Source organism: Hippopotamus amphibius, chromosome 14 (assembly GCF_030028045.1).
Source record: "Hippopotamus amphibius kiboko isolate mHipAmp2 chromosome 14, mHipAmp2.hap2, whole genome shotgun sequence".
NCBI lineage: Eukaryota > Metazoa > Chordata > Mammalia > Artiodactyla > Hippopotamidae > Hippopotamus > Hippopotamus amphibius.
Window position 1 is genome coordinate 2,232,483 of NC_080199.1, and position 24,976 is coordinate 2,257,458.

Below are 24,976 nucleotides of genomic sequence, written 5' to 3' on the forward strand. Positions count from 1 at the left end.
ATCACGATGTCATCTCAGTAAAGACTCCCATAGTTTCATGGACTTCACAGACACGTGAATCAAAAAAACTTCTCCTTCATCCAGCGGGAAATATTTAATGAGCGCCTACCATGTGCTAGCTACTGTTCCATGCACTAGCGATGCAGTGCTGAATAACGTCTATGAGACATTTAATTTACTCCTTGGGCTACAAAGTCAGGAAATATTTGATTAGCTTTACAAAGTTCTTAAAGTGTATGCCGATGACTTCACCGTTTTCTGGACAAGGTTAGAAGACCAATAGCTAAAACATAACTGTGATCACGCATTTTAAACATGCCAGTAAAGAAAAGTGTTTAATTTGGAAGATACATTGAAGAATTTTGGTTGTTTCAATTTTGTTCTTTGGAGTGTGTTTCAAAAATAGATTTAAATATCTTTTTCTAAGGTTATGTTTCTAGTTTAACTGGAGATGCTCAAACCTATGGGAGTAAAAGAGATGAATGTGCAATCCTTTATGTTTTGAGGTGCTTAAAATATAAATCCTAACTCATTGATCTCAAACTTACATTGCCCTAAACAATATGTGCTACCTTATCTACTCTGGATTTACAGATTTTGCTTTGAAAGAAAATGTAATGCTGAGAACTACATTTTTTGTTGTCATTAAGGCCTAAGAAATGGCATTCATGATATTTTGGAATCATTGATTTCAATATACTTCCTTGTTCTGACCTAGACTGGGAGGAGTCACTTAAAATTAACTGGAATCAATCTCTCTCTCTTTCTCTGTCCTCTCCGTCTCTCTCTCTCTCTGTATATATGCTACATGTGCTACCATATCTTCCCAGTCACTTTTACTTTAATATTGAACCTGCAAGAGGAGTGATGCTTTTAATCATCATTAAATAAGGGGTATGTTTATCACCGTTTGAAGATTCCCAGAAGACTTAAGAAAAGGTAGCACTGCTGCCTGCCAAGGGCTGAGCACCTTACAGGACCAGTCTTCCGAGACCAGAAGATACCACTGTTAGTTTAAAAATCATGATTTCCTACAGCCAATTAAGTCATGCTAGCTATCGAGATTCACGTGCAGGGTTTGGTCTTCAGCCTTACTAAGTTTGTTTTAAAAACTTACAGCCTTTTCCTTGAATTCCGCATGTTCTCGCAGATTGCGGTCAAGCCTTTTGTTCATTTTATTTTACTGGCACATCTGTGTTTCACTACTCAGATGTTCTCCCAGCTGTACAGCAGGTGGATTTCGTCAGAGATTAACTCGGCAACCCTTTTCAGAATTTGGTGGTGGGAACAATGAGAGAGTTCAAAAGAAGTGACAGTCTAAAGGACTCAGGGAGAGAAACACGTGCACTGAGAGAATCACGACACAACACGAAGCCCAGCACGCGGGCGGCGGGGAGGGCTCGGGCTCCCGCGGAACTCAGCGCCGAGCTGGAGGCCTCCCGAGTCTGCAGGGCAGGTGCCCGCACTCCAGCGCCACGCCCGAGAGCACGCTTCCCGTCAGGCCCGCGTGCAGCCTGAAGTGGGACTGCAGAACCGGACTCCAGGGCTGCCGGGGGGAAGTCTCAGAGTCCGGCTCCACGCGAGCACCCGCCTTTCTTCGGGGCGGCCAGCCAAACCCCGGCAAGACCCGAGGAACGCAGGTGCCGGCTTGAGGACTGCGGGAGCGAAGGGGATTTCTTTCTTTTTCTCTTCTTTTTCTTCTTTCTTTCTTTTTTTGAGACACTGTGTTGGAAGATGTCAATAGGGACACGTTTGTCGAGAGAATCTGAAACTAACCTCAAGAGAATCCGCCTTGAAAAAGACCCGTTGAAACAGCAATTCAGAATGTGTCTATTGCCCAGAGCCGAGAGGACAGCCCTGGCAGCCTACGACGGACCCAAGGCGGGCGCTTCCCACCCCGCGCGCCCGGGGAACGGGTGGCGCCCTGGCGTCGCCCCCTCCGCGGGAGACAGCTAGCGGGTGCGTGGGCCCTGCTGGGGTGCACAGGCGGCTCGCGAGCAGGCGAGGCGCCGGCCGCTGGTGCCCGCCCCGCGAGCCGCAGCCCTCCGCGCGTGGGCCCGGGCGCGGGTCGCCCCGGGTCAGCTCAGGCCTGCGCCGCGGAGGAGGAGGAGGAGGGCGGAGCGCCTCGGCCCGCGGCCCGCAGCTGGGCCGCCGGCCGCTCCCCTCCCCCACCTACCCCCCAGCGGCCTTGCGCCGCGTTCCCGACACCGGAGGGAGGCTGCGCCGCCTCTTCCCGACCGCCTCTTCCGGGGTGGGCGGGGCGTGACGGGGGCCCTCTTCCGGGGTGGGCGGGGCGTGACGGGGCCCTCTTCCGGGGTGGGCGGGGCGTTACAGGGCCCCTTTTCCGGGGTGGGCGGGGCGTGACCGGGGCCCTCTCGGAGTGGGCGTGGCTGGCGAGCCTCTAGGAGCGGCAGGCTGGCCAGCCATGCTGAGGGCGCGCGGGGCCCGCCTGGGCTCCTGGCTGCTGCGGGCCGAGCTGGGCCTGGGGCCGGGGCCGGGGCGGGCGGCGTCGGGGGCGCGCGGGGAGGGCTGGCTGCAGCCTGCGGGCTACGACACCGGCGTCAAGGTGTACAACAGCCTCACCCGGAGGAAAGACCCCTTGATCGTGAGCAGCGTGGACGCCGCCTCCTGGTAGCCCCCCGGGATTGGGGGGGGGCGGGGTGCTGCGGGAAGGGGGTGGGAAGGACCGAGGTCCCTGCGTTTTCGGAGGCGGGGGCTCTGCGTGGAGAGAGGGCTTGGGTTCTCAGGCGCAGGCACGTAAGAAGTGATAAAATACATTGGCAGCACGTTGAAAGACACTGTGGAATAGTCACAGTGACTCGCAGGTTTGTCTGTGAATTTAGCGATTCAAGTGTAATACAGCTCCGGCTGTGCATTCCCCCAAAGCGGTTACTTTTTTTTTTTTTTTAAGTTATTTATTTATTTATTGGCTGTGTTGGGTCTTCATTGCTGCGCAAGGGCTTTCCTCTAGTCATGGCGAGCGAGGGCTACTCTTTGTTGTGGTGCACGCGCTTCTCATTGCAGTGGCTTCTCTTGTCGCAGAGCACAGGCTCTAGGCACACGGGCTTCAGTAGTTGTGGCACATGGGCTCAGTAGTTGTGGCTCGCGGGCTCTAGAGCACAGGCTCAGTAGTCGTGGCACATGGGCTTAGTTGTTCCAGAGCATGTGGGATCTTCCCAGACTAGAGATGGAACCTGTCACCCCTGCATTGGCAGGCAGATCCCCAACCACTGCTCCACCAGGGAAGTCCAAAGCGGTTACTTTTTAAAAAAGATGTGATCATCACTGAGAACGTGGTGTCCTTTCTTGCAAATGTGTTTCACATGGTGGATTTTGACTTTGTTCCTAGGTACAGCTGTGGACCGACCGTCTATGATCACGCACACCTGGGTCATGCTTGGTGAGTGTCCTGAGGTTGAATTTTCACCCTTTAAGGGACCATTTGTTTTGGAAAGAAAAAGCCTTCTCAGGGTTTCTTCCATCCCTCCAGTGGCAACTTGAGAATACAGAAGGGTTACTATATTCCAGGCGTTGTGGGAAGCATGCATTTCACAGGTGAGGAAACTCAGAGGCAGTGAGGAGCGTGGAAACCGCTGTTTCGGAATCAGATGTTTCTTGTTGGGTTTACAGCCATGAGGCCTTTCCTGGGGCCCTTAAGTCGGCTGGCAGGTAGCTCTTGCTGGCCCACACCGCTTATTTCCTTCCCGACTTCAGACAGGCCGCTGTATTACTTTGAGTCCTGACTTCTTTGAGTGGGGGATAATTACTTTGAGTCCTGACTTCTTTGAGTGGGGGATAATAGTATCCATCTTCTTGAATCTTGACAGTTTTATGAACTGTCGCCCATAAAGTGCTGCTTAATCCAGTCCCTGAAGTGGGCGGTGTGGACAGGTAGCTCTCGGGAGGTCACACATCAGGAGGTGTCGGAGCTGGGGTGGAGCCTGGAGCATCTGACCTTCACGGGCTCCCTCTCCACCTGGTAACTCGCTGCCTCCTACATTTGTTGAAATTGCTGCTTTCCCTAATACTTTGTGTGTTCTCTTGTGCATCCTTTAAACGTGTGGTTGTTCAGATCTCGATTCAGAGTTAAACGTTACCTTTGTTCAGTATGTATTTGAAAAATTATATATCTCCCAGCAAGGTCTGAACTCTTTTGTGTGTTATAACAAAATAAATAGTGTAGGACTCATTTTGTCCCTTCACTTTGGGCTAACTTGCTATTAATTATAAAAAGCATATTTTGCTCTCTCTATTGAAGTATTAAATACGTGGGGGAGATATTAAAAGCAGTTGAGGTTATGGTTTCTCCCACCCTGGAAGACCTCTCCACAAGGGCAAAAGAGAAAGAAAACAGTTTTATTACTGAGTAAGAATTACACCAGAATAGATGCACGGGCACCCTCGAAGAGGACTGCAGACAGAAGGAACTCGCGGTCCTGTGGGAGCTGAGTGGGCCCGGCTCTCTGGTTCTGGCGGGTGTGCAGCGTGGAGTTGGCACAGGTTATGCCTCTCCCATTGGGTGGTGAATGTTACCTTCCTTGACAAGTTCATTTCAAAGAGAAAGCCCCCTGCCGCTTGAAACTTTCCTGAGGTGTGAGACTGACAGAGGCTGATTTAGCCATTAAAAACTCTTAGGCCCATTTTAAAAGGACTCAGGAAGAAATTCTGAAAGAAGGAGGGGAGTAGGGGAGCGTCTCTCCCTTGCTTTCAAGTAGGAGAATCAGGCCTTTCAGTTATAGTCTGTATTTGTCCATACAAACACGAAAGAGAGTACAGATCTGAAGTGCACGGCCGAGTCAGTGTTCATGGCTCTTAGATTGAGAAACAGAATGGTACCAACACCACAGAAGCCTCCTGGCCGACTCCCTTGCCCAGGCTTCTCTCCAGGACATCCACTCCAGACTTCCCAGTGCCGAGAGCAGCCACTCCTCAGGAGGAGTCATCAATTCAGGGTGTCCCTGTGAGGCAGAAACCTAAGACTTCTGAAGAGGTTGTGGTCTTGGGGGCCGGGTGGCCAGGCACAGTCCCCTGCTCTTAGGTAAAGTTAAATCCCAAAGCCCAGGACCGCCTCTGTCCGTGGGTCTGTCCCTACTTACTCTCCAAGTTCCTGTGTCCACACTTTCCTCCCTGGCTTGCCCCACCAGCCTCTATTTTATTTTATTTTTTTAAGCTCTTTATTGAAATATAATTGCTTTACACTCTTGTACCAGTTTTTGAGGTGTACCAAATTACTTTTGAGGTACACCAAATCAGCTGTATTTATACATATATCCCCATATCCCCTCCCTCCCACAACTCCCTCCCACCCTCCGTGTCCTGACCCTCTAAGGCATCACTCATCATTGAGTTGATCTCCCTTTGTTATACAGCAACGTCCCACTAGCTATCTATTTTACATTTGGTAGTGTATCATAGGCAGAACACTCTATGACATACATCAAAGCAACATCCTTTTTGACCCACCTCCTAGAATAATGAAAATAAAATGAAGAATAAAGAAATGGGACCTAATGAAACTTAAAAGCTTTTGTACAGTGAAAGAAACCATAAACAAGACAAGAAGACAACCCTCAGAATGGGAGAAAATACTTGCCAATGAAGCAATGGACAAAGGATTAATCTCCAAAATATACAAGCAGCTCATGCAACTTAATACCAAAAAAAACAAATAACCCAATCCACAAATGGGCGGAAGACCTAAATAGACATTTCTCCAAAGAAGACATGCAGATGGCCAACAAACACCTGAAAAGATGCTCAACATCACTAATCATTAGAGAAATGCAAGTCAAAGCCACAATGAGGTATCACCTCACACTGGTCAGAATGGCCATCATCAAAAAATCTAGAAACAATAAATGTTGGAGGGGGTGTGGAGAAAAGGGAACTCTCCTGCCCTGTTGGTGGGAATGTAAGTTGGTACAGCCACTATGGAAAACAGTTTGGAGGTTCCTTAAAAAACTAAAAATAGAACTACCATATGATCCAGCATCCCACTACTGGGCATATACCCAAAGAAAACCACAATCCAAAAAGAAACATGTACCATAATGTTTATTGCAGCGCTGTTTACAATAGCCAGGACAAGGACGCAACCTAAATGTCCATCAACAGATGAATGGATAAAGATGTGGCATATATATACAATGGAATATTACTCAGCTATAAAAAGGAATGAGATGGAGCTATATGTAATGGGGTGGATAGACCTAGAGTCTGTCATACAGAGTGAAGTAAGCCAGAAAGAGAAAGATAAGTATTGTATGCTAACTCATATATATGGAATCTGAAGAAATGGTACTGATGAACCCAGTGACAGAAAGAGTGGAGATGCAGATGTAGAGAATGGACTTGAGGACACGGGGCTGGGGTGGGGGGCGAAGGGGAAGCTGGGACGAGGTGAGAGAGTAGCATAGACGTAGATACACTACCAGCTTCTATTTTAAAGAAATGGACACTTAACAGACAGAACTTGCTACTTGCCAGGCACTGTTGTAAATGCTCTGCAAACCCCAGCCTGTGTCATCCTCTGACCACACCAGGTGGTGGTGCTATAATCCCCAGAGTGTAGATGGGGACAGGTCCCCTGGTCGGGAAGTGCTGCTGAGTCCAGGGGACCTAGACCTCACCTGGGCTTTCACGAGGTGCCCATGGTGCGTGTGGAGGCCCCGGGGAGCAGCCCCCGAGCTCCCCTGGGCCGCTCGTGTGACTTGACTCTTTTTTTCACTGTGTTTTATGTCCCTGTGAACTTTTTCTCTGAAATCGCACTTCTCGTAGCGTTTTCCTGACGTGGCATTGCGGGGCGCCGCGATGCTAGTGACAGGAGCAGCTGGAATGGCTGCCGCGTAGCAGCCCTGGCGGCAGTGGGCCTCTGCCCCGTTGAAAAATGAGCAGTCTGAGGCTTCGGGAGGATATTTAACCTGTTAGCTCCTTAGGAAGGAGTTTCGGAGACGCTTGTCCCTGGAATTTGGCCTCAGCTCTGTTTGGGGCGGGTGGACACGGGGAGTTCAAGGGATGCAGTAATGAGGCTCATTTTGGAGGGAGGATGACTCTATGAGCTCAGATTTGGAGAGTCTGGGTGGATAACAGAGGTGAGCATGAGATCAGCTGACCCTAAGTTTTAAAGTTGCTTTTATGGGAAACTTGTTTCTTGAGATTTTAAACGGATCTTGGATTTGAAACCCTTTTGCTTTCACGAGTCTGCGTTACCCCAGTGCAGGCTGACCATAGGCTGGTGTTTCAGTTTCCCACGGTCCTGTGCGCGTTTCTTAGAAGGGATCGCATCCAGCTTTGTTGAGACCGTCCCCATCTTGATCTGCTGTTGTTTGCGTCTCTTGTCACAGTGGAACGCTAGTTATTCTAGAACACGGACACGGATGGTAAAAGCTCTCAGTATTTTGACTACCTCCTGAGCTTGCATTGTGAGTGGATTTTTATAAGTTGAAATGATGTAAACTCAAACAACAGCTGTAAGGTTAAAAATGTTAATGTTGTGTCCTGAAATTGAGGCAGTGCCTTTGTCAGTTTCTCACGAAGACCCGTGGGGGCTTTTCTGGGAGCTCCCTGGCGGTCCAGTGGTTAAGACTCCGCACTTCCGCTGCAGGAGACGTGTGTTCGGTCCCTGGTCAGGGAACTGGGATCCCACGTGCTGCGCGGTGCAGCCAGGGGTGGGGGGTGGGGGGGGTGGCTTTTCCTTTTCCCAGCCGTCCTTGAACTTGCCCTTGACCACACACTCATGGATATGCAGCATCGCGTTAAATGTAATGCACTCTTTTGAAGGTCTTTCAGTATTAAAGACGCCCTAACTTTTTCCCTTGCAGCTCATATGTTAGATTCGATATAATTCGGAGGATCCTAACCAGGGTTTTTGGGTGCAACGTCATCATGGTGATGGGAATTACAGACGTGGACGATAAAATAATCAAAAGAGCCAATGAGGTGAGTGTGAATTATATTGATTAGTGCTTTGATTCGTTAGTGTTCTGACACATCTTATTTGCACCGTACAAGACTTCATGCCTTACTGTCCACACGTGGCCCCGTGAGGATACCCTGACACGTCATCGGAGGGGCCTCGTCATCCTGGTGCAGGAAGTTTGGTCTCGTTCCTGGAGGCTTCCTTCCCTGCCCCTCAGCCCCCGGGTAAACACCTCACTCCCTGTTTACAGAGGGGAGTCAGAAGGCCATTTTGGGACTAGGAAATTTTAGCCTCTGTGAGGTTTAATTTTCTCATTTGTTAAGTGAACAGGGCACTCATATCTCATTCAGCACTTAGAGGAAGTTTTGGGGGGAAATCCTAACATAGAGATTAAATAAAATATTATAGTTATATATATATTTTTTAATTTTTAAAATTTTATTTATTTTTTTGGTCGCACCACATGGCTTGTGGGATTTTGGTTCCTGGACCAGGGATTGAACCTGGGCCCTTGGCAGTGAGAGCACAGAGTCCTAAACACTGGACCGCCAGGGAATTCCCTGTAGTTATATTTTTAAAGTCTACTTTCAAAGGTTCACCTCTTCTGCTTTTTTTTTTTAAAGATTTATTTTTATGTATTTATTTTTACTTATTTATTGGCTTTGTTGGGTCTTCTTTGCTGCACATGGGCTTTCTCTGGTTGCGGAGAGTGGGGGCTACTCTTTGCTGCGGTGCGCGGGCTTCTTATTGCAGTGGCTTCTCTTGCTGTGGCTCACGGGCCCTAGGCGTGCAGGCTTCAGTAGTTGTGGCGCACGGGCTTAGCTGCCCCGCGGCATTGTGGGATCTTCCCGGCCCAGGGCTCGAACCCGTGTGCCCTGCGTTGGCAGGCGGACTCTTAACCACTGCGGCACCAGGGGAGCCCCTCTTCTGCTTTTTACGATTAGCAAGCCTCTCGCTATAACAGTTATTTATATACAGCTACATATATAATAATGATCTCTAAAGATCTATAAAAAATTGTTAAATTATCAGATTTACAGAAAAACCCATGTGGAGTGCTTTCCATCCTGCAACTTTAAAAATGTATATGATATATATAGTGTTTTTTAGAAAACCAGTTTACACTTTATATTGTTTTGTAATCTTCTTTTTCCACTTACTGTATTTTGAGTGTTTTTTCATGTTCTTAAGTATTCTTAAACATTTTAAAATAATCTTACAACATTCCATCACACGGACATATGATAACTTACCATCCTTATTTTTGGACTCTTGGACTTGTCCCATATTCTGTAATTTTCTTTCAGATTTATTTCCTAGAAACCCCATCTTCCTATTTCCTACCGATTTGCCTTTTTAATAACTAGACAGCATTCCACAATGGGGGGCTACTCACAGGTTCCTCTGGACCACCCCATCTTTGACTGTGTGTATTGTTTCTAGGTGTTAAAAATAGTGCTGCAGTGAATTTCTTTTTTTTTCCCCACTCTGTTTTGTTTGCTTAGATATTTTTCCCAAGGTGGAATTAAGAGGTCAAAGGATGCGCAGTCCATTTGATACAATTCATCCCTCTCCTTAGAGTTGGACCGTGTCAGAGAGTCACCAGCAGTGCCGAAACCACTTCCAGCTTTGAACGTACTTCCTCGTGTCCTCCGCACGGCGGGGTTTCCCATTCTTATCTTGTCTGGATCGTTTGGTCAGTGTGTCGTGTTCCTTACCGTGGACTCGACTTCCGTTTCCGGGACTGTCCCTGAACGTCGCCGGCTGTCCGGGTCCGGGCTCAGGCCATGGGCAGAGGCTTTGTGTGGACAGAGCTGAGAAGGACAGTTCCTGGCCTCTGGAGCTGTGTCCGGCGGGGTAGACGGACCCTCAGAGAGATGCTCTGTGTGTGACTTAGTTTATCTTGTGAGCGCAGGTGGAGGGGCGCAGCCTTTCTCGACTCAGAAATGACTTCCTAGAGGGGCTTCGTGCACTCGGGATGGGAAGCGTCAGGCAGAGACTGACGTGCGAAGAGCGAGCATCGTAGAGACCCTGGGCGGAGGGAGGCGCGTGGTGAGGGCAGAGCGTGTCCTGCCTGGGAGCCCGCCGCGCAGCATCCCTGGAACGTGGTGGGGGTGGGGTGCTGGCAGGCGAAGCTGGCGAGGGAGGGGGCGACCCGGCCTGGGCGCTGCCTTGGGAGGTGGACTTCCTTGTGTAGACTGTGGGGCCTTCCGGCGTGGGACCTGCTTGCCTGGTGCAGGGGGAGCGGCTCGCTCTGGGGTGGGGGACACAGCCAGGGACGAGGGCCTCGGGGAGGGGTCGGTGGGAGCCGGTGCCGCTGGGGGGGGGACGGGCGTTGCGCAGCAGGGAGCAGACTTCATGCGCGGAGAGCGCGCGCGAGGTACTGGAGGAAACCCAACCAACCTGAAGCTCCGCTCAGGGCAGTTACAGTGAAAAGTCGCGCGTGGTCTCTGTCCGGGTTCCTGGTCCACAGCTGGCATGCCAGGGCCTTCTGCGTGCTAGTGGGATGGCGGTGGGCGGGGCCCTAGGTGCGTCGGGGTCGGGGCAGATGCCCGCACGGCCGGCCGAGAAGAGCGCTGGACCTGTCCCTCCCACCCGCGTCCCTCCACCCCGCCTGCCTCCTGGGAGCGGGGAGAGGCCGGAGGTTGCGCTGATCGTCGATGGCCGGTGATGTAATCAACCTTCCTAAGGACGAAGCCTCCGTGAAACCCCCAAACGGTGGGGCTCCGCGGCTTCCAGGTTGCTGGAGAGGTGGTGCCCCCCGGCCCTGAGGGCACGCACGGGCTCCTCTCCCCAGACCTCGTCCTGCGAGTCCGTCCGCGGGGCTGTTCCCGAGTCGGGTCCTTTATATAAACGGGTGTTGGGAGTGGGTGCTCTCCGAGTTCGGTGGCTCGTCTTATCAAAGCCCCACATTTCTCATCGGTGGACACAAGCGCCGGCGGCCTGGCAGCCCCACTGCTGCAGGCGTCTGAAGTGGGGCCGTCCCCTCGGACGGAGCCCTTAACTTGCGGGTCTGTGCTCGCCCCAGGAGGTGGGGTCAGAATAGGGCCGACTCCCGGCTGGCGTCGGAGGAGGGTCGGAGGAGTGGTCGCCGTTGGACGAGACACCACGCTTGGTACAAGAAAGGAGCCACTGCAGGGCGGGAGGTGAAGATGGGGCGGTGGCCGTGTCCGGGGTTCACCAGCCGTCCCTGGTTCTCTGTGACGGTTCAGTTCCAGCCTCGGTCTGACTCTGTCTCTGCCTGGCCTCCAAATCCCCCGCAGTCAGGTGTCCACCCTGGTCGGCCCCCTGAGCCTCGAGGCGAGGTCATGAGATCCTGACGGGGCCGTGGGCGCCGTGGGCGAGGGGAGCAGAGGGAGGCGGCGGTGGGACGTGAGCAGGGTGCTCAGGCCATAGGGGCAGGACCGGCCTCCCACCACCTGCTGCAGGGCGCTGCCTGCCTGTCTCCCGAGGCCGGAGCTGTTTGCCCGGGGCCGTCTGACTCCAGTTTGTGCTCGGCCACTCGCTGGGGCGCGGCCCTGGGGTTCTGGAGTGGAGTTCTGAGCAAACATGATGCAGGAAGGAGTGTCCTGTCATCCACGGTAAGGACAGACCAAGGGGACGGCTGGGGCAGGCATGCGATGTCCCTCTGGAATCTGCTGGGATCCAGGTGGGAGCTGAACATGGTCCCGGACCCTGGATGGGAGGGTGAGTCCTGTGATGCAGAGCAGGGGGTGCTGGAGCCTGGCTGGAGCCGGGCGTGGGACGGGAAGATGTCAGTGACCTGTGATGGGGTAGGTGGCTGCGTAGTTTGGAGGAACCCCGCGGCAGAGGTGGTCCAGGTCAGTGTTTCACCTGTCGCCCGTCACCCTCAGCGGGGACCTGAGGCCGTGCAGGTGTGTCCCTGCGCTGGCTGAGTTGGCCTCACCTGTGAATCTTTAAAGTCGGAGGTGGAGTTATCCAGCCGTCGTGGCGGCTTGGCCGGTGGGGGCCGGAGAGGAGAAATGGGGTGTGGGGGCGTGTGGGCTGCCAGCCAGGGAGTGCAGGCCAGATCCCAGGGGGGGAGGAGGCTTCCAGAGGGAGGGGCTGGGCAGAGGCCACAGGCACCAGGAGGAGGCGTTGGTTGCTACTTTATAAAAATCTTAGGATACTTAGAATGTCAAAGTTGGTAGAACTGGTTTAAAAATCGCGAGTGTAGAGAGCGCTTTAACGTTTGCCCCCTGAGCGTGTCCACGTACGTGCCACGCAGCAGGATGCTAACCTGGCATCTAATAGTCTCTCTTGTTCTCAGAATGGAGTCTGTTTTCAAGACGATGGACCATGCATCTGAAACACAGTTATGAAAATACCTGTTTGCGTCTTAATATCCGGCAAAAAGGCTGCTCTTTTTACCGAAGGCCACGTCCTTTGTGCCATCTGCTCCAACACCTGCTCTTAAAATATTTTCAATTATAATATTTCACTTCCCTGAATCACTTCCTTGACTTTAATTTTTGGCACTTGTATAGTTGTCAGGGATAAAAACCGCAGGAGGATTTCTGGGGTGAGAATGGAAAGAAACACGGTATATTTGCGTGGTCGCGTTCTGTGTTGAGAAAAATGACAACAAATACCTCAGTGATTCGAGCAAAGCTACTCGTCGTGCTTCAGAACCCTGGCCCGCGCGCCCGTCTCTCCAGGAAGGAGGGTGGACACACATCTGAGGGCCGAGGGCCAGGCCAGCGGGGTCCCCTGCGCGGCTGAGTCGATGTGGACGGGGTTCTGAAATAAGTGACCAGGACCCTTTGTCAGCAGCGTCTCCCATACATTGTTCTGTGGAGAGAGCATCTCGAGCCCCTGGTGTGGTGGGACCAGCCGCCTAAAACTAAGTCTTAGTGTTGGAACGATTTCCCCTCCCCCAGGCCAGCAACAGCTTGTGTCCGCTTCCAGGTCACTGTCACCTGTGAACGTTCCCAGCCCGTCCCCACCACGTGTGGAGCAGGACGTGTCTGTTTGGGCAGAGGTGTCCCTGACACACTGCTTAAAAGAGCAAGTGTGTCCCTGTTATCAGAGCTGGACAGGTTGATTCTAGAGTTCCTGTGGGAGGGCAAAAGGCAGGAAGAGCCTGGATGAGTCCGTAAAAGGAGAGTATTGAGGAGGGAGTAGCCCTACCAAATATTAAAACTGTTAAAAAGCTATAAAAAGTCCTTTAAAAATATATTCTTTTGCCCTTTTGCACAGCTTCATTGAGGTAGAACAGACCTGGGGGAAGTTGCATGTAGTGCCCATGAGGCGTCCAGCCTGATAAACCCTCCACACCTGTCACCATCACTGTCTCCATCCTTCCCCCCGGAAGCCCTCTCTATCCCATCCTCCTGCCGCCCCGTGCCCCAGCACCCCGTCTGCCTTCTGCATCTGTGGAGGCTGTAGCGGTTAAACATTAATTTACAGTCACTCAAAGAGACAGATGATGGAGCACCCTAGAATGTCCAGAAATAGACACACGAAATCATGGAAATTTATTTTACGATAAAGATGGCATTTCACATCAATGGGGAACAGATGAATTACTCAGTAAAAAGTGTTGACATTTGGGCAACCATCTGGGGAAAGAAGTAAACCAACGTTGGATACAAGCCTCACCACCAAATCTGAAGCAGATCAGAGATTTCACGTGAAAGAAGTGGAGTCAGAAATTACTGGAGGAAGCCTTGAGGCACTCGTGTTGGGGAAGGCTTCCTGAGTTTGTTTCCAAACCCGGAAAAGATTGAGAAATGTAAAAGATGGCTAAATATAAAAATGAAATTTTCTACATGCTGTAAAATAACCATAAAGTTGAAAGACTGTGAAAAGAATTGAAATTCATCCTGGGAATAAAAGGTCGATTTCTTTTCTTTTAAAAATACTTGCTACATATCAATAAGAGAAGACCTAAAGGACCTACAACTCAGTAGAAACATGGTTAATTTCAGATGGTTTCGTGCAGGTGGTCCCTCAGCACGTGAGACGTTCAGGTTCCCTCACAATACGAGAAACGCGGGTTAAAGACGCAGCGAGGAGGCGCCGCTTAGCATCACGTGGACGAGGTCTAGCCGTCCGCCGGCACCGCGCGGGAGCGGGGTGGGTCAGGTTCAAGTTCCTCCTGAGGCGCTGGCAGCAGCCCGCCAAGGGTGTGCACGTGTGTCCTCGACCAGGGCGTCGCGTGTGCGTCTGTAGCTCAGAGCTGTGCACGTGTGTGTGTGTGTGTGTGTGTGTGTACACGGACGCTCGTGTGTGTCGCGGCCGGAGAGGGCAGCGCGAGGTTCGCGCCGGCTGGGAGATGCGCGTGAATGCAGCGCGTGCCCGGGTCCCAGACCCCGCGTAGCGTCAGCCGCGGGGGCCCGGGCGCAGGCTGCGTGTGGGGGTTCTGGGAGGAGGCACCGACGTGCAGGGGGCCACGGTCGTGCCCCTGAGATGACTCACGGTGTTCGCCTTCTGGGAGGCGGGCCAGGCCGGGGCACCTTTATGCCACTCGTGTTCCCCGAGCGAGCATTCCTGTGCAGAGAACTAAAACCAGATAAAGGCTGGTCTCTGGGTCCCGCGCTGCGTGTGACCTGCACCTTCGGAAGCGGCACAGTGACACCGAGTTGGGGGCTCTGTTTGGTTGGCCCTTTGTCTCCCGGGCGGATGTGAAGCCGCGGGGCTCTCGCTTAAGGGGCCCCCTCTGCTCCGGAGGCGGCCCGCCGGGTCCGGGCGCTCCGAGCAGTGGTGGCGCGGCCCAGGCGGCCTCCGTCCGCGGAGCCGTCTCCCCCGCGTGCGCGGGAAGCCCAGGAGCCCTCCAAGGGCCGGTCCGCTGGGGCTCGCGCCACGGGCAGAGGAGGCTGGGGCAGCGAGCTCCGTCGTCCTGCCCGACACCGCGCCGCGGAAAGCACTCTGTTCACCGGGCTGATTTCTTCGGCAAACGTTGCCTGGCCTCGATTTCCAGGACGAGCGCCGTCTACGGGGCTCGGGGTGGCCTTCCCCCCGGGAGAGTGCCGTCATCCTCCAGGGCAGACGTGTCTCCCTGACACGGGGGCCTGTTCCGCGGGGTGGGGGGCGCCCGGCACAGAGCAGGGGCGGATGCCGGCAGAGCCGAGAGGCGCGGGCCTGCGTGGGGTTCAGGACATCCGTGTCCTGCTCTGTCCCGGGGGACTTTGCTGCCGAAAAGTAAGACGTGTTTTAGGGAGGACAGCAGTGTGTGCCGGTCCCCCCCTCCTTAATCCGGAGCCGGGGTACGTGCCCCCACGTGCCCCTGTGTTCAGAAGTCAGCATCCTTTGTGGGGCTTCTCACCCCCACACGTCCAGCCCTGGCCCTTCCGGATGGAACACCCGTCAGAATCCCCACTTTCAGGCGCTGCGTTGCTTTCAGATGTTCCTGAGACATTTCCTCACACGTGTGCTTCGGACTTGTTTTCTCTTGGCCCCCCGCCCAGAAGGATGAGGCAGGAGCTCAGGTGCTGTGTGGGACCGGGTGACCTGGCTGGTCCTGGTCCTAAAAGAGCAGAGCCTGCTTTGTGTGTTTTGGGGTGTTGTTTTGAATTATATAATGGAAATCATGACATTTTTAGTTCTTTTTCTCTCCAGCCAGGAAGCAGGGCAGTAACCCTTGTTGAGCAGCTAAGTGACGAGTACGACTAGATCGCCTCTGCGAGCGGGACGCACAGAGGCCGGGCTGGGGGGGCCCGTGGGGGCTGCCATGCCTCTGTGGTCCCATCGTGAACCCTCCAGAGTCCCACGCTCACCTCGTCCTCTTGCAGATGAACGTGTCACCCGCCTCCCTGGCCAATCTTTATGAGGAAGACTTTAAACAGGACATGGCAGCCTTGAAGGTAAGTGGGTGAGAAGCGGGGCCGACCTCCCTCCGCGTGGAGCGGGGGAAGCTGCACTTCTCCTCTGTTTTCTGACAGGTTCTCCCGCCCACCGTGCACCTGAGGGTCACTGAAAACATTCCTCAGATAATCGCTTTCATCGAGAGAATCATTGGTAACGGGCACGCTTACTCCACCGTGAAAGGTAGCGGTATCTTGTTAACCTGATCGCTGGGTGAGGCCCATAGGATTTTGACGGACGGGACACATATTTGTTGGTGGCTGGGACAGGCCGAACGTCTTACTGTCTGTCTTGGTAGGATTCCTATGGCAGAAACGTGAGATTTTCTATGATGGTGTCTCTTTGTAAAACTGTTGAATCAGTTCTTTTTCAAAATACCTTCACCATCACTACGAGAGGAGCATCTGAGAGAGGATCTAGAGGAAGCACACATGGCCGAGTGCCAGGGGCCTTGAAGTCCGGGGTATGGGGGTACAGTTTGCACCGGAGCCTTCTTTCAACTTTGTTTATAATTTTTGTAACACAGTTGGGGATGGCGGCGGCCCCTCTGAAGACCCACTCCTTTGCTAAGGACTGGCCCTCCCTCTCCGCGTAGGGGAGGGTCGTTTTTGATGGGCCGATGGGAGTAACAGCAGATGTCCCAGCACTGCAGCACGCATCTGTGAAGTAAGGGCCTCACCCCACGTAACCCCCGCAGCATCACCCGCTCGATGTGGTGGACGGAGCCCTCCTGCGTCCCGGGGCCTCTGCACGGGGCTGTATCCCCTCTGCTGTGTAGGACACACCGGCTGTGCTCCCCTGTGGACCTGAAGACGCTGACTGGGTCACTTGTGCAGAACACCTGATGCTCTTAGAGACAAAACCTGAACGAGTACAGTGAGGGAAAACCCGCAGGTCCTCGTGGCACAGGCTGCAGGGAGACAGGCTCGCGGTTCCAGGCAGGGTCCCCGCTCATCTCTCGCCCTCGGGCAGGACCAGGAAGGAAGGGTGTGCCCCGTCCAGTCATCCCTGTAAGCTGCGTCTAGGGTCACGCGTCTTCCTTTGTCCTTTACTTGCAGTGAGCAGGGCAGCACCTGCAGAGCCCCAACCCGGGCTGGGCACTTCGGGCGTTACTCACGAGGTCAGAGGCTTTCCTGGTCCAGCAACTGACAGGATGTGCAAATAAGGCAGCACAGGGTGGGCTGCCCAGTGGGACGGTGTGGGTGTCAGAGCTGAGAACGCTTCCTGGGAGGGAGGAGGCCTTGGTCAGGGTTTCAGGAATGGGCAGCCTCTGGATTTGGGAGGCACAGCTGGGGAGGAGGTGGTGCAGCTGAAAACAAGGCGAGATCCCGGAAGCAGCGAAACGCTGAGATGCAGCCTGGCCCTGAGGCCCCCAGACAAAAAACAGCAGCTCCTAAGCCAATTAAACTGGACCCGAAGGAAGGACCAGACAGAGCATCCAAAGACCAGTGTCCTGTGTGACAAGTGACTCGGTCAGCGTCTTCAGGTCCACGGAGGGAACACAGGGGTGTGTCTTAGACAGAAGGGGGGCACCACCCATGCAGAGGCCACGGGATGCAAGAGGGCTCCATCCAGTGCCCAGCTCTGGTGATGACGCGGGGTTCACGGAGGGTGAGGCCCTTTATGCACCGATGCACGTTTGCTCCAGAAGCTACAGGAGGCGTCTCCCTGCTGTCCTGTAACTGCAGGGAGAGGAGTGACCAGACCCGAGACCAGTGTCCGGGGGCACCAGGGGTTCACCCAGATGCGCTGCAGGATAAATGCTGTGTGGTGTCCTGTTTTATTACTGTGCTTGTTTGCACATTTTTAATAATAAAACATAATTCGTTTAAAACAAATTTACATTAACTCAAACTCCAGTAATTTGGAGTTTGTGGCAGTTCCACAGAAGCTTGGCTTTGATTGGAGCTTTGAACTATTTGTGAAAAATTATTCAGCAAGTGGGTGAGGTAAGCCCAGGTTCAGAAAAGCGTGTTCTCTCTTACAGGAGCCGTTTCTCCCTCTTGTCAGCGTTTTCAAAGTGCTGTCCGCGTTCTGATGTAGTGGAAAGCAGGTCCCCCAGTATTTATCCACGTTTGCTGCTTTACGCCAGCACATAGGTCGGGCTCAGTGATAAACTGAGGAAAGAGGAAGGACCCCGAGGGGGACGGGAGGACCCAGTCACCTGGGATCTCTGTTTCCATGCCGTTCCACCGGTTTCCCTCCTGCGACACCGGTGCCACCGGCCAAGGGTGCCTGCCCTGTCCCGCCAGCCGGGCTGGAGGGTGACTGAGGACTGGGTCTCTGACAGTCAAGGCCTCCTGCTGCATCTTAAAGCAACCTGTGATCAAGGCCACTGTCCCCAGAAGGACAGTGCAGATACGGATTAGTGACTGTGTCAGCACAGAGGATGTGACGCGTAGAAACCAGAAGTTTACAAAGGTTACCAGTCGCAGCCTACCTCGGGCCTCACGCTGAGCCGGGCGTGCAGGGGCCGGGTCAGGAGGGCGGATCTGATGGCCGTGGTCGCAGCCTGCCGAGCGCCGGCTCCTTCGGGGCAGGACTCTTCCCTCCAGAGCTGCGGCCCGCACCCCGCCTTCCCGGCTCTGCCTCTTCGTGAGTCAGGAGGCGGGGTGGCTGCCTGGCTCTGCAGGGGCCCCGGGGAGGGCCATCTTGCACCCGCAGCCCGTGAGCCCCTCCGCGACAGGACTCCACGGGGATGCTTGCGTGAGGCGGTGCCCGTCGTCTGAGTGGCAGGGTGGCAGGTGGGCTTAGGGATCTGGATTAAGAGGGGGTTCCTTCACTGACTGGGGGGTAGCATGGGGCCCAGAGCTGGATGCAGGCCAGCAATGAACACCCCCCCCCCCCACCTTCTTGTGAAAAAGAACTGGCTCAGCATTTTATAAAGAACTGACATTTGCATTTTCGCGCCCACAGCCACACCGGTGATGTGTCCAAACACGTGCTTTTGTGATGCAGGGTTGTGGTGGTTGATTCTGGCGTACACCCGCAGTGGACAGGGCGCCCGACGGCCAAGGCCGTGTCCCGGGTTCACGTTCTAACTGCCGTTCGCTGTGCGGCGCGTGGGTGTAGGTGTTGATGATTGAGAAATGAGCTTCACCATCCCCTTTGTGAAACAGGCAACGTCTACTTCGACCTGCAGTCGAGAGGCGACAAGTACGGCAGGCTGGTCGGCGTGGCCCCCGGTCCCATGGGAGAGCCAGGTGGGTGCCGCCTCTGCCTCCCGCGGGGCCCTGGGGACGGAGCCCAGACCTCCCCGTGCCCGGTGGGGGAGGGCGTCTGCTCTCTCAGACGCGGCGACGTCGCCAGGTGTTGACCACACCCGAGTTTCCAGTGTAGTCGGGTCGTTTGAAATAGAGGGACCATGTGGAGTATGGAGTCCACACAGCGCGGGACACGCGGCCTCCTGCTCCTCCCGGGTCGCTGTGCACGCGCATAGGCCGTCCGTGGCGTCACAGCTTAGCGCTCTTCTCCATCTGGCTGCTGTCACGTCACGTGCCCGTAGGTCCTCTATGCTACGTAAATTCCCGTGTAAACCTCCCCGTGTAGTAAGTTCCCGTATGTGTGTTTGCATCTGTTACTTTCCTGCTGTGTTCCAGTCTATTCCTGTACCCTCTCCTGCAGAGTGATTTCTATGGAGAAGAAATAGTAAGTACATAGGACTGTATCAGCAGTAACCGGGAGATTGGGATTGACGTTTAAGAGTGATGTTAAAGGATACTGTTGACATTGAACAGAACCAGACAGAAGTGAGCCAGAACCCAGGAGGCACGTTGTCCGCGTCGTCTCTGTTCTGAGGCCCCCGCTTCCTGCCCCGTGACCCGAGTCACTTCAGTCTCAGTACCCAGGGCGGTGGTGACTCCTCAGATCAGCTCTTGGTACCTGTGCTCAGTCGGTATTCTGCTGCCGCCTGGCCCGTCCGCGCCTGCGCGGTGTGGCTTCGGCCCGAGGGAAGCAGAGGAGGAGCTCCTCATAGGTACACATTGGAGCATCAGCAACACTTTAAAAAAAACAGACTTTATTTTTTAGGGCAGGTTTAGGTCCACAGCAGAGTGGCGTGGAAGGTGCAGAGATTTCCGAACACCCTCAGTCCCTGTGTGCGCGGCCTCGCCCACGACCAGCACCCCCCACCACGTGGTGCCCCGGCACTGACACGCTAGCATCGGCCCGAGGCCGTGGTCCACGTCACGGTCACTCTTGGGGTCTCCCTGGGTTTAGAGGGATGTGTGATAACACGTCGCGCCGCTGCAGTATCACACAGCGCTCCCTGCCTGGGCGTCCTCCCCCGCCCCAGCCTCTGTCAGCCACTCACCTTCTGCTGCCCCTGTTGTTTTGCCTCCTCCAGGATGTCACAGAGGGGGAGTCATACAGGCTAGCCTTTGCAGACTGGCTTCTGTCACTTAGTGACATGCATGTAAGGTTCCTCCATATTTGTTTTTTTTTAAGATTTTTTTTTTTGATACGGACATTTTTTAAGTCTTTATTGAATTTGTTACAAAATTGCTCGTGTTTTATGTTTCGGATTTTTGGCTGTGAGGCCTTTGGGATCTTAGCCCCTGACCAGGGATCAAACCCGCAACCGTTGCGTTGGAAGGCGAAGTCTTAAGCACCGGACCGCCAGGGAAGTCCCCCTCCATGATTTTTCATGGCTTGACAGCTCATTTCTTTCTAGCGTGGAATAATAGTCCACTGTCTGGATGGACCGTTTGTTTATCCATCACCTACTGAAGGGCATCTTGGTTGCCCTGGTTTTGGAAGGTAAAGAGAACCCCATACCGACTCATCCAATGACCTTGAACCCTCCTCTTCTGAGTTTTCTTACTTTTTTTTATTAAGAACTTTTATTGAGATGTAATTAACATACAATAAGCAGCATGTACTTAAAGTGTACAATTTGATTTTTTTTCTTATTAGTAATGTAGATATGGCAATCCCAATCTCCCAGTTCATCTCTTCCCCTCCCCCCACCCCGCTTCCCCCCCTGGTGTCCATATGTTTGTTCTCCACATCTGTGTCTCTATTTCTGCCTTGCAGACCGGTTGATTTGTACCATTTTTCTGTATTCCACATAAATGTGTTTATATACAATATTTGTTTTTCTCTTTCTGACTCATTTCACTCTGTATGACAGTCTCTAGGTCCATCCATGTCTCTACAGATGTCCCAGTTTCATTCCTTTTTACAGATGAGTAATATTCCATTGTATATATGTACCACATCTTCTTTATCCGTTCATCTGTTGATGGACATTTAGGTTGCCTCCATGTCCTGGCTATTGTAAATAGTGCTGCAATGAACATTGGAGTGCATGTGTCTATTTGAATTATGGTGTTCTCTGGGTATATGCCCAGCAGTGGGATTGCTGGGTCATATGGTAACTCTGTTTTTAGTTTTGCAAGGAACCTCCATACTGTTCTCCATAGTGGCTGTATCAATTTACATTCCCACCAGCAGTGGAAGAGCATTCCCTTTTCTCCACACCCTCTCCAGCATTTATTGTTTGCAGATTTTCTGATGATGCCCATTCTAACTGGTGTGAGGTGATACCTCATTGTAGCTTTGATTTGCATTTCTCTAATAATTAGTGATGTTGAGCTTTTCATGTGCCTCTTGGCCATCCGTATATCTTCTTTGGAGAAATGCCTATTTAGGTCTTCTGTCCATTTTTTGATTGGGTTGTTTGCTTTTTTGATATTGAGGTGCATGAACTGTTTATATATTCTGAAGATTAATCCTTTGTCTGTTGATTTGTTTGCAAATATTTTCTCCCATTTTGAGGGTTGTCTTTTCATCTTGCTTATAGTTTCCTTTGCTGTGTAAAAGCTTTGAAGTTTCATTAGGTCCCACTTATTTATTTTTATTTCCATTACTCTAGGAGGTGGGTCAAAAAAGATCTTGCTGTGATTTATGTCGAGTGTTCTTCCTGTGTCTTCCCCTAGGAGTTTTATAGTGTCTGGCCTTACATTTAGGTCTTTCATCCATTTTGAGTTTATTTTTTGTGTATGATGTTATGGAGTGTTCTAATTTCATTCTTTTACAAGTAGCTGTCCAGATTTCCCAGCACCACTTATTGAAGAGGCTGTCTTTTCTCCCTTGTATATCCTTGCCTCCTCTGTCATAGATGAGTTGACCATAGTTTATCTCTGGGCTTTCTGTTCTGCTCCATTGATCTATATTTCTGTTTCTGTGCCAGTACCATGCTGTCTTGATCACTGTAGCTGTGTAGTATAGTCTGAAATCAGGGAGTCTGATTCCTCCAGCTCTGGTTTTTCCCCTCAAGATTGCTTTGGCTATTCAGGGTGAGTTTTCTTACTTTTTAAATGTGATTGATACTTCGGTATTTTCCTCTTCACTCTATGTGATTATCATCTCTTTTTGGAAACTTACTCTGAAACTCGTTTACAGACAGAGAATGAGGGAGCAGGAGAGCAGGTGTGGAGGAGACCCCTCAGGTCAGCATCAGTGCGTGACTTGAAACCCCCACTCGGTACTCAGCTTTTACTGAAACTGGCCGCATCGCGGGGGGACCCTGTGCTTCCGGCATGTTCTAGATAAAAATATCTGGTAGCCTTCTGTCCTTCAGGTGGGGAAAGGGAAAAACAGACAAGCGAGACATGCGCGGTTCCTTCTCAGAGAAACAGGATCTGGGACGTGGTCCTGCCTGGTGGCGGCGGCCGTGTTGGTCGGTTCCGGATTCCCTCCTGCTCATTAACCGTTTGTCCCTGGCAGCTGACTCTGACAAGCGGCACGCCAGTGACTTCGCGCTGTGGAAGGCGGCCAAGCCCCGGGAGCCGTCCTGGGCCTCCCCTTGGGGAGACGGCAGGCCTGGCTGGCACATCGAATGTTCCACCATCGCCAGGTGAGGTTTTCCGGAGCCGCCTGTGCTGTGCCGTGGATGCGCGGGCGGTGCCTGGCTGGGTCAGCGGAGGGTGCAGACGGGCGGCCCGGCCTCCGTGCCCGCGCAGCAGGTGGGAGGGAAGCGCAGCGCCCGGACGGGCTGTGAGAAGGGAAACCGCGAGACGCGTGTATCTTCCAGCATCAGCACGTGTCTCTTTAAGAGAGGAGCCGCTTGGCAGTTAGTGACCCATCCCACACGCCAGCGCGGGGGCGCCTGCCTCTTCCGTGGTGGGCTCGGCCCCAGAGCTGGCGTGGAGCAGGCCCCTCGAGCACCACCCCCGGTGCCCGCTGCCGTCTGCCCTTGCTGCTGGTCCTTCATCTCGGGCGGCGCCTCGCCCGGGGCGTGTCTGTCTCGGGAACCCCTGTCAACACAGTGCTTCTCTGGTCCCCACTCCCCTGCGGGGCCCTCCTTTTTGTGTCTTCTCTCTGTGCACGCATCGCCACTTTGTCTGCTGGGCATCTCTCTCACTCTGGTGTCCGAGGTCCCGTGACCGTCACCCGGCGCTCGCCCCCGGCCTCTCTGGAACACCGTGCTCCTGGTTTCGGCGTCTCTGCTGGGGCCTCGTCCACCTTCCTTTTGTAGATCTTCCCTGTGGACCGCTCCTCCGGCGTCGGCGATCCCGTGGCGGTGCCTGCGTGTGTGTGTGCGCTTGCAGGTTCCGAGGGCGGCATCCCAGCCCGGCTCTCCGCGTCCAGCCTGTCCCTGTTCCCACGCAGAGCTATGCCCTGTGGGCGCACATTTAGTTTCTAACCTTTTGCTCTTACCAGTGTCTGCAGTGAGTAACTTTGTGTCTGTTTTTCCTGTTTCTGGAGCTGCAGGGGTCCTTTAGTGTCATTGCTAACTGGTGGATTTTGATACATTTGATGTGCTGCAGGTATTTATTATAATCAGGTTTTAAAATTAGAAACAAAGAACAATTAAGGTGACCATTTCAAACTAGTAGCTGCACCCCAGATTTTAAGATCAGGAAGCCCAGTCACCCGCCTGCTGGCTGTTGCGTGTGGTGCAGCTTTCTGGGTGGGCGCGCGTTCTCTAAGCGCAGGCTGCCCCGGGCGCCGGCCCACACTGCCTTCGTCTTTGCTGTAGGCTCAGCCCACTCTACGGGGGGAGCCCCGTCCTCCACGACCTGCCTGTGCCAGCGTGTTCATCCCAGGGAAGACCTACAGGGGATTCTGCCTTCCCCCCCCCCCCCCTCCGCTTCTCCCCTGCTGCCCTCACCTGTGGTGATGTCTGTCACTCACCTGGAAACACATCTGAAACTCCTGGTGTCAGACTCTGTTGTTCATATGAAGCAGGGTCCAACTTTTCACTAAAGAACAATCAACTAGGGACTTCCCCTGGTGGTCCAGTGGGTAAGACTCCGTGCTCCCAGTGCAGGGGGCCCAGGTTCGATCCCTGCTCAGGGAACTAGATCCCGCATGTCACAACTAAAGATTCTGCATGCTGCAGTTAAGACCCGGCGCAGCCTAAATAGATGCATTTTTTTTTTTAAATCAACTATGTCCAGCTCTTAGCTCTACTGTAAACACTTACAAGTATTTACAAATACTTGTTGATTTAACAGCAGTGTGGGATATAGATTGCGTTGTAGAAAGATCTCTTTTAGATTCAAGTAATTTCTCTAAAGCAGGAAGCATTTAGTATATTTCAAATGGTATGTCTCCACTGAATATTTTTGTTGAAATCTACATAATGAAAATAGACTTCTGTTCCTTTTCAGCCTTCTCTTGTTATAAAATAGGTCTGACGTGTTGACAAGAATAAAGACGAACATCACGGACACCATGGACCCACAGTTTAGTTAAATCTTAACTTTGTCATACTTGCTTCAGATCTTTGTCAAAAGCAACCACTTGTCACAAATACACGTGCGGCGCCTCACACGCTCCTCCCCAGTCCTGATCCCTCCCCTCTCACGCGCTCCCTCGTAGCATGTGAATTTCAAGGACTCTTAGAGATTCTCTGGAACCCATTGCCAAGGATGCACTGTCCCGGAAGACCCGCGCTACCACTTAGCTCAGGCGTGACCTGTGGTTTTTCCAGAGCTGGGCCCGTGGGAGAAGAGTCGGCCTTCAGCAGGAAGGACCTCACTGAGGCTGTGGCACCTTTGAAAACATCTGTTTTAACCATTTTTAGAAAACTACACCCCGGGGGTGGGGGCAGTGGCCTCCAGAGCTCCTTGGCCCCCTGCCTTGCCCCAGCACCCCCCCCCCATGTCCACTGTGCGGGCTTTTGCATTTTCAATTGATCTTTGCGTTTTTGACATCCTCTGAAGCAGCCGCTGGTCAGCCTGGGCCCTTGCTGCTGGTGCCGGCTGTCTGCAGGTGCTCTGGTGACAGCTGCACAGATGGAGT

At 53.1% G+C, this 24,976-nt stretch overlaps 1 protein-coding gene across 7 annotated transcripts in view; it reads left to right on the forward strand.

Moving 5' to 3' along the window:
* The first annotated feature begins 1,296 nt into the window (after positions 1-1,296).
* The window catches only part of CARS2 (cysteinyl-tRNA synthetase 2, mitochondrial), a 36,557-nt gene continuing 12,877 nt past the window's right edge, over positions 1,297-24,976 (forward strand). For 5 of the 7 annotated variants that reach the window (XR_009048946.1, XM_057707019.1, XM_057707020.1 and 2 more), the window contains exons 1-7: positions 2,412-2,631; positions 3,350-3,400; positions 7,821-7,938; positions 15,652-15,723; positions 15,802-15,907; positions 18,844-18,927; positions 22,454-22,583. Coding sequence is in view for 6 of the 7 variants with exons in the window: in XM_057707019.1 (XP_057563002.1) it covers positions 2,426-2,631; positions 3,350-3,400; positions 7,821-7,938; positions 15,652-15,723; positions 15,802-15,907; positions 18,844-18,927; positions 22,454-22,583 (767 nt within the window). In the remaining variant the exon portion in view is untranslated. Of the gene's footprint in view, positions 1,960-2,411; positions 2,632-3,349; positions 3,401-7,820; positions 7,939-15,651; positions 15,724-15,801; positions 15,908-18,033; positions 18,320-18,843; positions 18,928-22,453; positions 22,584-24,976 lie in introns of those variants that run through there. The other 2 variants (XM_057707023.1, XM_057707024.1) reach the window with 2 other exon arrangements.